This window comes from Argentina anserina, chromosome 5, assembly GCF_933775445.1.
Source record: "Argentina anserina chromosome 5, drPotAnse1.1, whole genome shotgun sequence".
NCBI lineage: Eukaryota > Viridiplantae > Streptophyta > Magnoliopsida > Rosales > Rosaceae > Argentina > Argentina anserina.
In genome coordinates, this window is record NC_065876.1 from 25,777,797 (window position 1) to 25,790,114 (window position 12,318).

General features: G+C 38.0%; 1 protein-coding gene across 1 annotated transcript; it reads right to left on the reverse strand.

Moving 5' to 3' along the window:
* Positions 1–615: 615 nt before the first annotated feature.
* On the reverse strand, positions 616–8,059 carry LOC126793105 (ubiquitin carboxyl-terminal hydrolase 17-like). Its single transcript, XM_050519538.1, has 11 exons — positions 7,487–8,059; positions 5,051–6,500; positions 4,865–4,953; positions 3,805–3,890; positions 3,533–3,695; positions 3,305–3,425; positions 3,013–3,170; positions 2,291–2,375; positions 2,000–2,212; positions 1,516–1,577; positions 616–1,439 (listed from the first exon to the last, which is right to left on the reverse strand). The coding sequence occupies exons 1-11, from the start codon at positions 7,774–7,776 to the stop codon at positions 743–745; spliced, it is 3,414 nt and encodes a 1,137-aa protein (XP_050375495.1). The 5' UTR covers positions 7,777–8,059; the 3' UTR covers positions 616–742.
* Positions 8,060–12,318: the final 4,259 nt, after the last annotated feature.

Below are 12,318 nucleotides of genomic sequence, written 5' to 3' on the forward strand. Positions count from 1 at the left end.
AGCAACATTGTTACATTCTAGGGGGAGGTGTTGCTGGCACCGCAAACTCTGAATACAGATTAAATTGAGAAACTTCTTCAGCAATACAAGGATCAGAGGCATTGACAAGGCGCACTGCCTCTGTACAATACCATTGGGAGGGTTCCTAAGTCAATACTCAATACCAAAACTTAACCCGGTTTGAGAGCCATTAGTTTCATCCATACTTTCCATAGACTAATTGTTTGTGATTTTTTAGTGTTTGAGAGTATTAATCAAGAGCCTTCTTACTAGTTATATGAAAACCTAGCATATTAATCTGGCTGCCCAGTCCCCAACTATGGAATTTTACTGCCAACTTTCAAACTGAGTTTTTATTACCAACGGATATCTTCTCACGCCCAAATCTATGATGCGTGAACAGTTCTCATGTTGTAAATGTGTATCTTCTTTACCAGTGGGGAGAAGAACAAATAAAAGAAGCGAAGCCATCGAAATGAAGAAGGTTGGTCAGTGAAACTTCAACTCTGCCAAATTCCTGAAGCAAGAAAAATTGGACCCAGAATAGCTAACAAACAAAGCGTCTTCTGCGGGTGCATTGTTAATATACTCGGACATGAAACTGATGGGGATAACTGCACAAAATGGTCAATGGTGGTGACCGATTTCTATAAATTAAACCAGCTAATGCCTGATGGTAATGGGTACAATACATACAAATGCCTGCTCGTTCTCTTATTTAACCGCTTCCTAACTGTGATGATCAAGGGCCTGCTGTTCTTTCGCAATTTGATTTCCTTAATCTTACATTGCTCACTGAATGAACTCCTAATCTCTCAGAGTCCGTTCCTCTAACACTACTGCTACTACTACTATTACTAGCTAACTTTCTACATTGTTTAGTGATGTCAGAATTCAAAAAACGACCACTCCCTGTGCCATCTGAATCTGCAAACCTGTGGCTAACCTCAGTAACTCGGCCATCCCAAACACCACCGGTTTCACACAAATTTGAAGCGTACCGGTTTGAATCAGAGAGGGGCGAGTGCTTCAAACTCAAGGGTGAGGAAGAGGATGAAGAACTGTCCGAATCCGAAAAATTTCTCCAAGGGCTGTTCCAACCACGTCCTGAATCACCGAATATATAATCGGAGAAGTCATCGGTGCTAGTAGAATACCGGGTGCTTTCAGTACTAGAAGAACCTTCGTCAGAGCAGCTGCTGATAAGAGAAGAATTGTCACTCGATGAGTCCTCTTCGGAAATTCTTTGCAACGGTGGATAACCGGTAGAACTCTCTGGAGGACAAGATGTAGGGGATTGAGCACCATTTGGAAGTGTGGAAAAGGACTTTGATTTCATGTTGGTACTCTTGCCACCAAACCATGAAGGAATGGCTCTTTGTTTGGGATCAGAAGATATTATCCTGTTCCTTATTAATCTTGGGGCTCTCGCTGAGCACCTGCAGGGTAGATTGGTCAAAAGCCGAATCAATGAAGACAAGAAAAGTAATAAAACCAAAGATGTCCAGGCATTACCTTGAATAAAGAAGCATATATGCCCCTTTCGCCAAGACATTTTCAAGTTCCACTGCAGTAACCTGCCCAACCATAGCCAACAAATCTGGTTATTCAAGCAAATGAATAACCAAGCAATAGGACACCAGGACATGAAACATGAACCAGACACAGGGCTAAATGGACCATTATATATACTTCATAGTCCCTAGAAGCTCTGGATACTAATTGAGCATCAATGAGTACCAAATGTAAAAAAAAACCTTTATGCTTGTCTATGTCAAATTCATTTTTCCTTGAGGTGAAACACAAATGTAGAGGCTAACTGGCCGTATATTAATTCGAATGGAAACTGCAGCATAGCTGGAAATTCCTGAAATAACGTATTGCTATCATACTTGTAGTCAACAAGTTACACAGATAAACTAAAGACTTGGAATCGACAGCCCCCCACGACAAGCTTAAAAAATTTAATAGCAAATAAAAACACCAGCTATGAACATACCGTGCTGTCATCAATCTTGAACCACTTGTTCTGCAAATTCTTAACATAGCACACATAATGACCAGAAAATGCGGCATTCATGACGTCCAAGTGAACAACAACCCCATAAAGCTTGTATATGGGTGACTTATCACTTGTACCACTCATGTAAGGAGCCAAGTCCAGAATTTCAGGAAACCGTATGGGCTTATTGATCTTCCCAAATTTCCCGGACTGTATCAGTAAAAGAAAAATTATTAATATGAGAAAATATGCAGACTCTTCAGACACCACAACGTAAGAATCAATTACCTGAAAGCGCTTCAGTGCAATTGTAAGGACATTGGGAGCTTCCAGTATCGTCAACTTCTTTTTAGCCTTCTCGTAAGATTTGCACCTGTGATTCATACACATTATAAAACACTTCAGTTGGTGCATCTCAAAGCCAATGATTTCATACAGATAGTAACTCCACTAGGTTTCAATAGTTATTAAATTTGAGGGATAATGAACGAGCAATCGTCCACAGACAATTATAAAATGAGGACAGAGGTTGACTTTTCAAAATTCTTTGTAACTATAACAGAATTGTATCCATGATTCATTATGCTGCACTACTAAAAAAGTGACATTATCTACAGAGATCGCACTCTAAAAACATATGTGAGGCAAGCATCATGACACATGAAAAGAATACTTTCTTTTGCATCTCATTCAATGCTGTTGTTTTTGTTTTTAGTTTTTATCTGATGTACCATTTTGTCCCACATTACTTGTCTCCTTTCTCCAATATATGCACCATCTCCAAGTAGAAAAATGAAAAATAAACCAAAATGACTGTAAAAGTAGATTTGCCTATCTAATTATCCAATGCATCCCCAGAAGGACTTAACAATTATAGCCTCATCAGGACACTTCAGATATAGCCATTATATTTTGTTCTTCTTCTGTTTTCCTTTTTTTTTTTTATGAACAAGAGATGTTTTACATGTTGAAAATAGGTAATCCCAAAAGCATTATGAAACACATCTAACCTGCTACATTGGTATTTGTTTTCACCATCTAAGACCTCAGTGCCAGTAAATCGCCGAAGAGCCTCTTCCAGGGTTCCTATGTCGCCCTCAATTTCAACAGTAAGATCCATCATTCTTTCTTGCTGCTCAGACTTGCCTTGGCACCTTGAGCACTTAATCTGAGGCCATAAAATAAGAAACATTATTATTTCCCATTAACAGTTGCATGGGAACATTCAAACTCAGACCTAAAACAACAGGAATTTCCTTGATTGTAAGATCAGTATTCATGGTAGGTAATACTATACAATACCTTTGAACGAAGGTAACCTCCAAAGGTAAGGCCTATTAAAGTTGTTTCCTCCTTCAAAGACCGTGAAGCATTAACCCCAGATTCCATAAGACAAACGGATTGCATCGTGTCAATAGCATATCTGTGAAAATAACTCATTTATTAAGAATTATGTGTTTATAAAAGTACTAGTTTGAATTAGGCAAAGACTTGGCTTAAAGGCTCCAGATACATAGAGAGCTAGCACACCTTAGAAATTCATGGGCGTCTTCTTCTCTCCCATTACCAAGTTGGCTTCCAATACTTCTTAACTGGGAAAGTATTCCAATAGGAGACAGTGGAGACTTCCCTTCCTTTGCCTTCAAAATTAGCATTTCAAACTCACACATGAAACACCACTCCTTCTTTGCACCTGACAAGAAGTAAGACTCATCAATAAACTTTCCACTATACAAGAAATAATGTATGTACTAATAAGAGATCAATTGCATCCATAATGGAGAGCATGAATGAAAACATACATGAGTTTGAATGGAGTCCTTGAAGCAAATAAGAAGTCAGAGGTGGAGTAAATGCCAAGCATTGGAGGACTGCATTGGCATAGCAGCTGAACAGTAGTAATAATAAAGATCATGTTAGAAAAAAGACATGACAAAAGTACAATAAAAAAGCCACTCAACTTGGGATGTACGTATGAGATGTTTATACTCTACTCAATAATTGATCTCACGATAAACCTTGACAAACTGACTTAGAGGATTTCAGTCAAGGATGAATTGCATAATGTGATAACTGAGTTTATACATTATTATATCCCTAGCCAGTTGTTCCTTTTATGATAGCCCAAGTAATAGAAACACACTACTGGACCCATACGTTAAGGTATGCTGCATTTACACAAGCTCTTACAGAATGCTTCCAGAAATGTTACAACAGGAACATAAAACTGCTCTAGATCTCAGTATATACCCATGTGTCTAGCCAATTAGAAATTGTACAAGGAAAATACAATGACTGTCCACTTGTGCTAGGTATTTGCTGTTAAATATTTTTTGGGAAGGGGAATGAAACATACTCACTCAACAACAGACGGAAACTAAATGTCCTCTGATTCGTAATATCTCACCATAATATAAATTAAGATAGATTTCAGTTAGTTGGAGAACAATCCAACTTTCTTATGCTACCTTCCTAGAAATCCTAAAGATTAGCCATTTGTCAATTAATAAACAACCGGCTAATAGAATTTTCACACATAGCAATCTTGCCAAATTCAGTAAACAATGATAGCTCTTGAACAGTATCTGGGACATCCACAACTCTGGAACAATAGTGGATGGTATTAGACCATACATACAACACTTTGTACTACTGACTATTACGCAACAAGACAATAACCTTCAAAACGATCTACCCAATCATATAGCTACTCAATTGTATGCATTAGGCTGAGAGCACGCCTGCCAGGCATCACCTACTTTCCAGTAAAATATACGAAATATGAAATTATGCAGCTACTCAATTGCACGCATGGCCTCTTTTTGAAACATGTTCACAGAAGTAAGGATCAGATGCTGTTACCTGTTACCACAATTTATAAGACCAGAAGGGTGCAATTCCACCTTGTTCCAATTGTAAAGCTTAACAAATACTTCATACGGAAAGAGTTCCTGCAGAGACGGAACAGATAATTAGCTAAATTATACCGCAAGCAACTTGCACATTAAATGTATATATTCAACTTAATAATTTAATCAATTGTGAAACCTTCTCTGCATGTTTTCCAGCAATGTCACTCTCAACTCCCACAGGATAGTGCTTTGAAATTTTAGTTCCTCTAAACTGATCAAAAACTTTAAATACAGATGTCTTCGAGCCAGTCTTCTCATTAGAGGATTTTGTAACCTGAGATGAAACAGTATCACTATCCTCAACAGGATGACCATTTCCAGATTTTACACTTAGAACTGAAGAGCCTCTCCCACCAGATACAAAACAAGCATCTGAAACACTGGATGACTGACAATCAGCAACATTAGACTTCAACGTTCTACTGCAGCTATTAGCAATATGGTTTGACCTTTCTGAACTTGTCGGCACCACTTTACTAGAATGCAAAGCATCTTTAACTGAAATGCTTTCATTGCTAAGCGATTTGAGACCATAAGAAAGGGAGGATGACTTGGGTTTAGTTTCTCTAAAATTGATGGCAGGTGAAGTACTGCGAGGTTCACTATCATCATTATGTGACCCTTTCAAGTTCAGGGATGGGGAGTTCCTGAATTTTGAAACATCTCCACTAGTCTTCTCCAATAATTCAGCCCCATTTATAGACTTATAGGGCCCTGAAGTGTCTGAAAGAGCATCGTCTGATATGCTGCTGGTTGACTCAGAGTCTCCTGTATGCAGGGGGGTAGCAGTGGACGATTCAAATGACGTGTGAGAGGAAGATCCAGAAGGAGATATTTTGCTTTTACTAGCAATACAGGAACTTGACACATGATCATCACCTTCAGATTCGAACGAATCAAGAGCGCTACCCCAGAAATCAGAAGTTGTTGTACAAGACTTGGTAGCTGGACCTTTATTCGTGCCATTATGGTTCACACCCGAAGAAGAGATTGATATCTGCGCGTTGTCTTCATTATTGCAACTAGGTTGAACCTGATTTGACTTACATAATTTTGCAAATCCATCAACAGAATCAACCAAGCTAGCAAATTTTGGGGATAATGGCCCAGATTGATCAATTTGCTCCAGATTAAATGAATTATGCAGCATGTCAATGGAATCATTAGCAGTTTGGTGTGCATCTGCTCTGTCAGGTTCAAATGAACTAACACTTTCACTGACAGAAACATCATCCGAAGATCCACTACCACTTGTAGAATTTGAAAATCCAGAAAAAGAGGTCGCTGATGATCCAGCAGGAGAATTTGTTTCTTTCCTATCAGCAAGATACTCATCTTCACTATCATCATCATCCTTTACACACTGAACCTCAGGAGGGCAACCAGGATTAGAAATTTCCGGTTCCTTGGATAATATTTCAGTCGATTGCCTAGCCTCAAAATTGCCAGCATCAGTTTCAAGATCAATTTTGGTCACTTTCTGGCCTTCATTGTTTTCCCCATCTATATTTGGATCAACTATACGACCAGGCTGGCAATTTTCTCTGTGACCTTGTCGCCAGTGAATGATTTGACATTTCCCAGAACTGAAACATTTGATGCAGGTGTCATACAGCAATCTTGCTACACATATTACTATACACTATTATAAAAGCCTGAGAAAGAAAGAAGACATAATATGAAGAATTTTTGTAAAATGTGTGTGTATCTGTCCAATGAGCCTAAAGTTGAACAAATGAGTGACATCAGATTGTTATCATTTATTTAATCTATAACTATTATCACCTAGTATAAAATTTAGTGGATTATAGTGTGTTTAGAATTCCAATGCAATCAAAATTTACATGTCCCTCACTTTGGTTGACAGTAAATTTGATTTTTCCCCAATTTCCCCAATGGTACAATTGTTCATTTATGATCAATCTTCATCAACCAATAAGTCAACCTTGGCAGACTACAGCTGAAATACTATAAACCACAATTAAGCCTAAACCCAAGGACAGCGTGTGTAGCTTCCCATGGTATCACTTGGAAAAGGTGTAGAAACAAGAATCACTAGAACTGGGACAGAATCTATATGGACAAATAAGATACTATACTTTTTATCCCTGATCCATCATGTAATAAGCTCTATGAAAACATACCGACATCATAATAATCAACAAACAAGTCTGCGCGCATTTATCATTTTCAGCACTGGGAATCATAGCACTGTGCATTAGTGGATACCTTAACTAAAAACTTTCAACCAATTCTCTTCATTTACAAGGGCTTGTTACGTCTAAAACTCTCCATCTCCTAAATATGGCACGCCAAAATGTTGCATTATAATAATCACAGAAGTCCAGTATCATATACAGTGTCTTCCTTCAATCAGAGGACAATTGTTAATACAAGTTCGGTTCCATTATAACTCTAATTAGCTTCAATTCTCAACGAATTAAGAAAAGAAAATTGAAATTGAAAAGGCACTAAACAAATTTCACAGAATTACAAACCCTAAGCCGCAGAAATTGTGATTCAAAATTCCAGAGAGAAGCAGAAATTAGATGTATGAGTGAATTTTACGTACCAGTACCGGACCGCCTTGCAGCGAGCACAGCGGGTGGTGGTGGGAAGGTAGCAGACGGCGCAATAAGGTTCCCTCCTCACCGGGGCCGAAACGACGTCGTAGCCAGCAGTGACCTCAAACTCGGCTCTGGCAGCTTCCTCGGCGGCCAAAGCCAACAGCCTCCTGATCTCCTCACTCCTGGCCGCGGCGCGGCGCCATTTGTGGCGAGCTATGAAGAATCCGATCACCGCAACCAGGACGCAGACCGAAATGGCCGAGTTCCGAAACCCTAGATCCACCGATACATGCATTTATACTCCGGTGAGTAACACGCGCATCCAAACCGAGCCCCAAAACCCTCCAATCGGACATAAGATTTTGTGGCAAAACAATTGAGTGAAATTGAGAGCCCCCAAACCCTAAAGAGCTGAGCAACCAGCCAAATCGGAGCTGCGGCGGTGGGAAATAGACGGCGGCCGTTGCGGAATTTAGGAGGGAGAGAGAGAGAGGGAGGGAGATTTCCCGGCGAGGCGAATCGGAGAAGAGAATGACGAAAATGGGGTTGGTATTTTTTTTGGCTTGGAGAGAAAGCACTTTGTTGTGGCCGTTGTAAGAGCTCTCTTTCTCTCTCTCTGTTTTTTTTTTATTCCCCTGACGGTTTTATTTCCTTTTTTTTATAGATTCTGACAATGACAATAATGAAAGAAATCGTTTCATACTTTAGACAGAGAGAGACAGGGAATACTAAATTGAATTTAAGGATTAGTATTTATTTTCTTTTTGGTTCGTTGAGAAAATTTATGGCCGGAGGTAAGGAATTTTCGCAGCATCGAGAAGCGTGAATTCTTTGCTCTGTGAAATATTCCGGGTTGAGGTGCCCGGTTCGGACCGGGAGGTGGGCCGGGTTGCCGGTTGGGAAGATGATGCGCACTGTAAGAGGTGGACGGTGGAGATGGGTTGTTTGTGGGTTACAATTTGATCATGATGGTTTAACTCACCATTTTTTGGATTTTGTCATATTTGGAAAATTCTTCCCCTTTTTCTTTTTTGACTTGTGGAAAATCCTGAGACTGAAGCCTCTCATTGGGATTGTCTTCATAGGCATTAACGAGTGGAAAAGTAGAAATGAAGACGATATATATGATTATGAAAATAGTTATAAGTTAGGATTTGTTGTGTTAAATTACACGATATAAAATTTATAAGTTATTTTGATGTATCAATTCTATTAATTTAGTGGAAATCTTTGCATAGCACCTTACTTATTGTAGTTTACCCTATGCTTTTATACTAGAGTAGAGGAGAAGTTGTCAAAACATGATGCGGTGTAGTTGCAATTTTGGAAATAGCAACTTATTTCCACTTTAAAAGTCATTATTGGGAGCCGTGAATTTTATTTTTGTCAGGTTCCTTTTTGTTGGATTTTCAATATGTTCTCAAGTACTATAAATTCCTTCTTCTATTTGCCGCAAAACCTATTACAATTTGGTAGCTCCTAAATCGAGTTTTCGCAACTTATCATAATATTAGTGGCTGTTCCTTGTGCCATAAGTAAACTTACTATTCAGCTAATTATATAGCTTTTGATGGTAATGAGAAGACATTTCTAATTTGACAGAGAATATAAGAATGCAACACAAATCATAAAAACTAATGCCAGAACCCCAATATTAGGTTTGAGTTTACATTTCAATATTAGGTCGGTTGATATAAATACCCAACTATTTGTAGTGTTGCAAAGGGGTGACTGGGATTACATTAGGCATGGTCCAAGAAAACATAGAATAATGAACGAGCGTGTGTGTGTTCGGGTCAAATAAGTATGCCTAATTTTTTTAAATCGTATTTGCTTGATTCCACCATTTGGACTGAAATCTTCAACAACCGGCGAAACATCAATAAGATTAGAAATGAGAAATTCATTGAAAAATGAATGCTGGATTGACTAAAACAAGTGGGATGTCCTATATTTCTCTTTTTGGGTGGTATTATTTTTTCCGACGATAAATGTCGTGTTTTGTGGGCACAAAACTGGTTGAAATGACCAAGGGATTATGACGTGGAACAGAATCATATCTAGTCCACTTATTACAAGCAAAGAATTATTGGTGCTCTAAAATCTAAGCAATTAAATGATGTGAAATGCATCATGTTGTTACGAGCTATGGTATTAGATAGGGTGTTGATTATTCCAGAAATGTGTAAATTTTAATTAGTCTATTATTTTCTCTCAAAAAAGAATAAATAAATAATATATTGTTTATAGTAGGCCTGTAAAATGTGTAGGGCGGGCCAGCCCGACCCGGTCATAAAATATGAAAACTCACATACTAACTGATCCATTACTTTTTCCGCCCTATGTGTAAAATGGGTAGGGCAGGCGGACTCTATCACAATATGTGAAGCTCGAGCCTACCATTCGGGCGGATAAAGTTTGAGATTAAAAAACCTGCCCATGACCAGGCTTACATTTAACACGTGATTTTTTAAATAATAAAATATTTTAATGTTCATATGAAAAAATTGATACAGATAAGAGTTGAACACATGAACCTCTTCTTATAAGAATAACGCATTTGCCAATTGAACCAACAAACAATTAATTCTTAATATTTAATATTTTAAATCTAAAGAAAAAAAAACCATTTATTACTAACATAAGCTGAGAATGGACCGGACTACGTGTCGACCCTATAATATACCATATAAGCATTGGGCTGTTCCAGAGCTTGAAAAGTGTTGCACATACCCTACCCATTCTAAAACTGGTTGAGTAAAGCTCACTCATCAGTTTGGGCCAAACCGGCCTATGACCCAATTTTTTAGGCTAAGTTTGAGTATGTCCGTCGACCTTGGGCTTAATTTATAGGCTTAGTTTATAGTCTATATGAGTGTACGGTGTGTACCTAATCTATGTATCCCTTCAACATTAGAATTCAACATTCGTTTTTAAACAAAAAAAACAAGAATAAGAAGAATCCAACATTCTTGAAGCACACTTAGGAATATATTGTCACAGTTTGTAAGGTATTAAGCTGGGTTTCTTTTTTGTTTAAGATAACAGGGTAAAGGTTGTTGATGTCTTGATGGGCGTAAATGTCAAACTATGATACATGGGACTGTAGAGTTCTTCATCATGACATCGACTATATATGACGAAAGTTCAACTCGATCCTATCCTGATTCTCTAATCTCTATAAGTCTCCATGCAAGAAAAATAAATCATCTTTATTGTTCTTTTTATCACAATGAAGAATTTATCAACGAGCTAAGCACACCGGGCGCTTGCCTTGTGTTAGGCCTAGGCACTTGGGCATATGAGTATTAGGGTAGCTTCATGAAATTGAAAAAATAGGCTAGCCACAGACCAATTTGTATGGTCGTGCAGGATTGCGGGGATTGATATGACGCTTTCGACTTATAATGACTTATCGATCCTTTAACCCAAACCCTAATGCCCACAATTGATACCAAATCTAAAAACTAAAATGACTTTTCTTTTTCAAATGACCAAAAGTTAATTACCTAAGCATCTTGTACGCAATCTATAAATGAAAAGTATGTTATCCTAAGCATAATTAGAAAGGTGATGCCTAATTAGGTAAGGTCTTCAATCTGTTTAACCAACCAGTGATCATAAATTCTATTCCACCAGCTTCATCCTCGTTTGCTTTTCACCAAAACGAGGAAAATGTTAAAGCCCTCAGGTCCTACATGTAAATGAAATCATTTCACTATCTCTACATATATATAGGAATTCTCTGGAACTTGTTCTATAATTTCTGTAGTAGGCAAGGCTTAGATATGAAATTGAGGTTTCCTCAATCAGGTAAGACCGTAAGAATATGTTTTCTAGCTAATTGGTGCACACGGTTTGGGACTTTTGGTTGAAGCAATTTGAACCCTATGTATTTGTCGACATGCATAAAGCAGAATGAATTGGAAAATGTAAGTGAAAAGAATATAAGAGTTTGTTATTAGATTTTGCCAAGCTTTTTCTTGAGGGTGAAGTCATCTGTGAATGAGAACAGAATTGTGAATGGGACCTTTCATGTGGTGGGGTGGCCGGTAGTTTTCAGATTAGGTTTTGATTGATACGGTGGAAAACTACCCTGACTCGTTTTCTTTTTGATCAATCATTTCATGATTTTCATTCACGGTGTCAGTGTGAATGTGAAGGCAATGAAGGCATGAAGGCCCAAATGATATATTGATAATGTCATCATGAGACCCGTTTCGAGTGGCTTGTTATCAAGATCCAATTATGAAGATCGGTAATGTTAGTTTTCCTAGCCCAAAACTACTGATCACACATTACAGTGAAAAAAAGTTGGAAGACTGAAAACTTCTGCTGCCAAGGGAAGCCTATGAGATACTGTTAATCACTTAATCAATCCAATTGGAGGGTGTAAAAAAGAAAAAAGTATGTGGAGTAAAATATAAGAACAGGTTCCTAATTAATCAAGAACTGGGTGAAACTTGGTAGAGTAGGCCTAATATATTTGAAGACATTCCTCGGAAACAGATTCATATTTTTAGTCAATGAACCAGCATTAATCAAGAACTAGGCCAAGAGAAAGGCGCCCATTCATTCGGGTGGAAATTTCTTGAGATAAAATCCATTTAGTCGAACTTGGATCAAACAGCATTGGTTACCTCGACTAAGTTTGTAACGAGCGCGAAATCTTTCTCCACATTATCTTAAATGTCACAATTTGTCCTTTCAAAAAAAAAAGTGACAATTTGAATATGCTAACGCATTTATTTGTTGAAGTTGCACATACGCTACTACTTGGGAATGGCAAATTAATATATCCGCTCAAAGTCATCTACAAACTAATATTTTGATAAGC

Coding starts and splice junctions, on each gene's coding strand:
- LOC126793105 (XM_050519538.1), bottom strand. CDS start 7,776: ATGCATGTATCGGTGGATCTAGGGTTTCGGAACTCGGCCATTTCGGTC. Junction 3,171..3,304: donor GAGGTTACCTTCGTTCAAAG/GTATTGTATAGT, acceptor TTATGGCCTCAG/ATTAAGTGCTCAAGGTGCCA. Junction 2,376..3,012: donor AACAAATACCAATGTAGCAG/GTTAGATGTGTT, acceptor TATGAATCACAG/GTGCAAATCTTACGAGAAGG.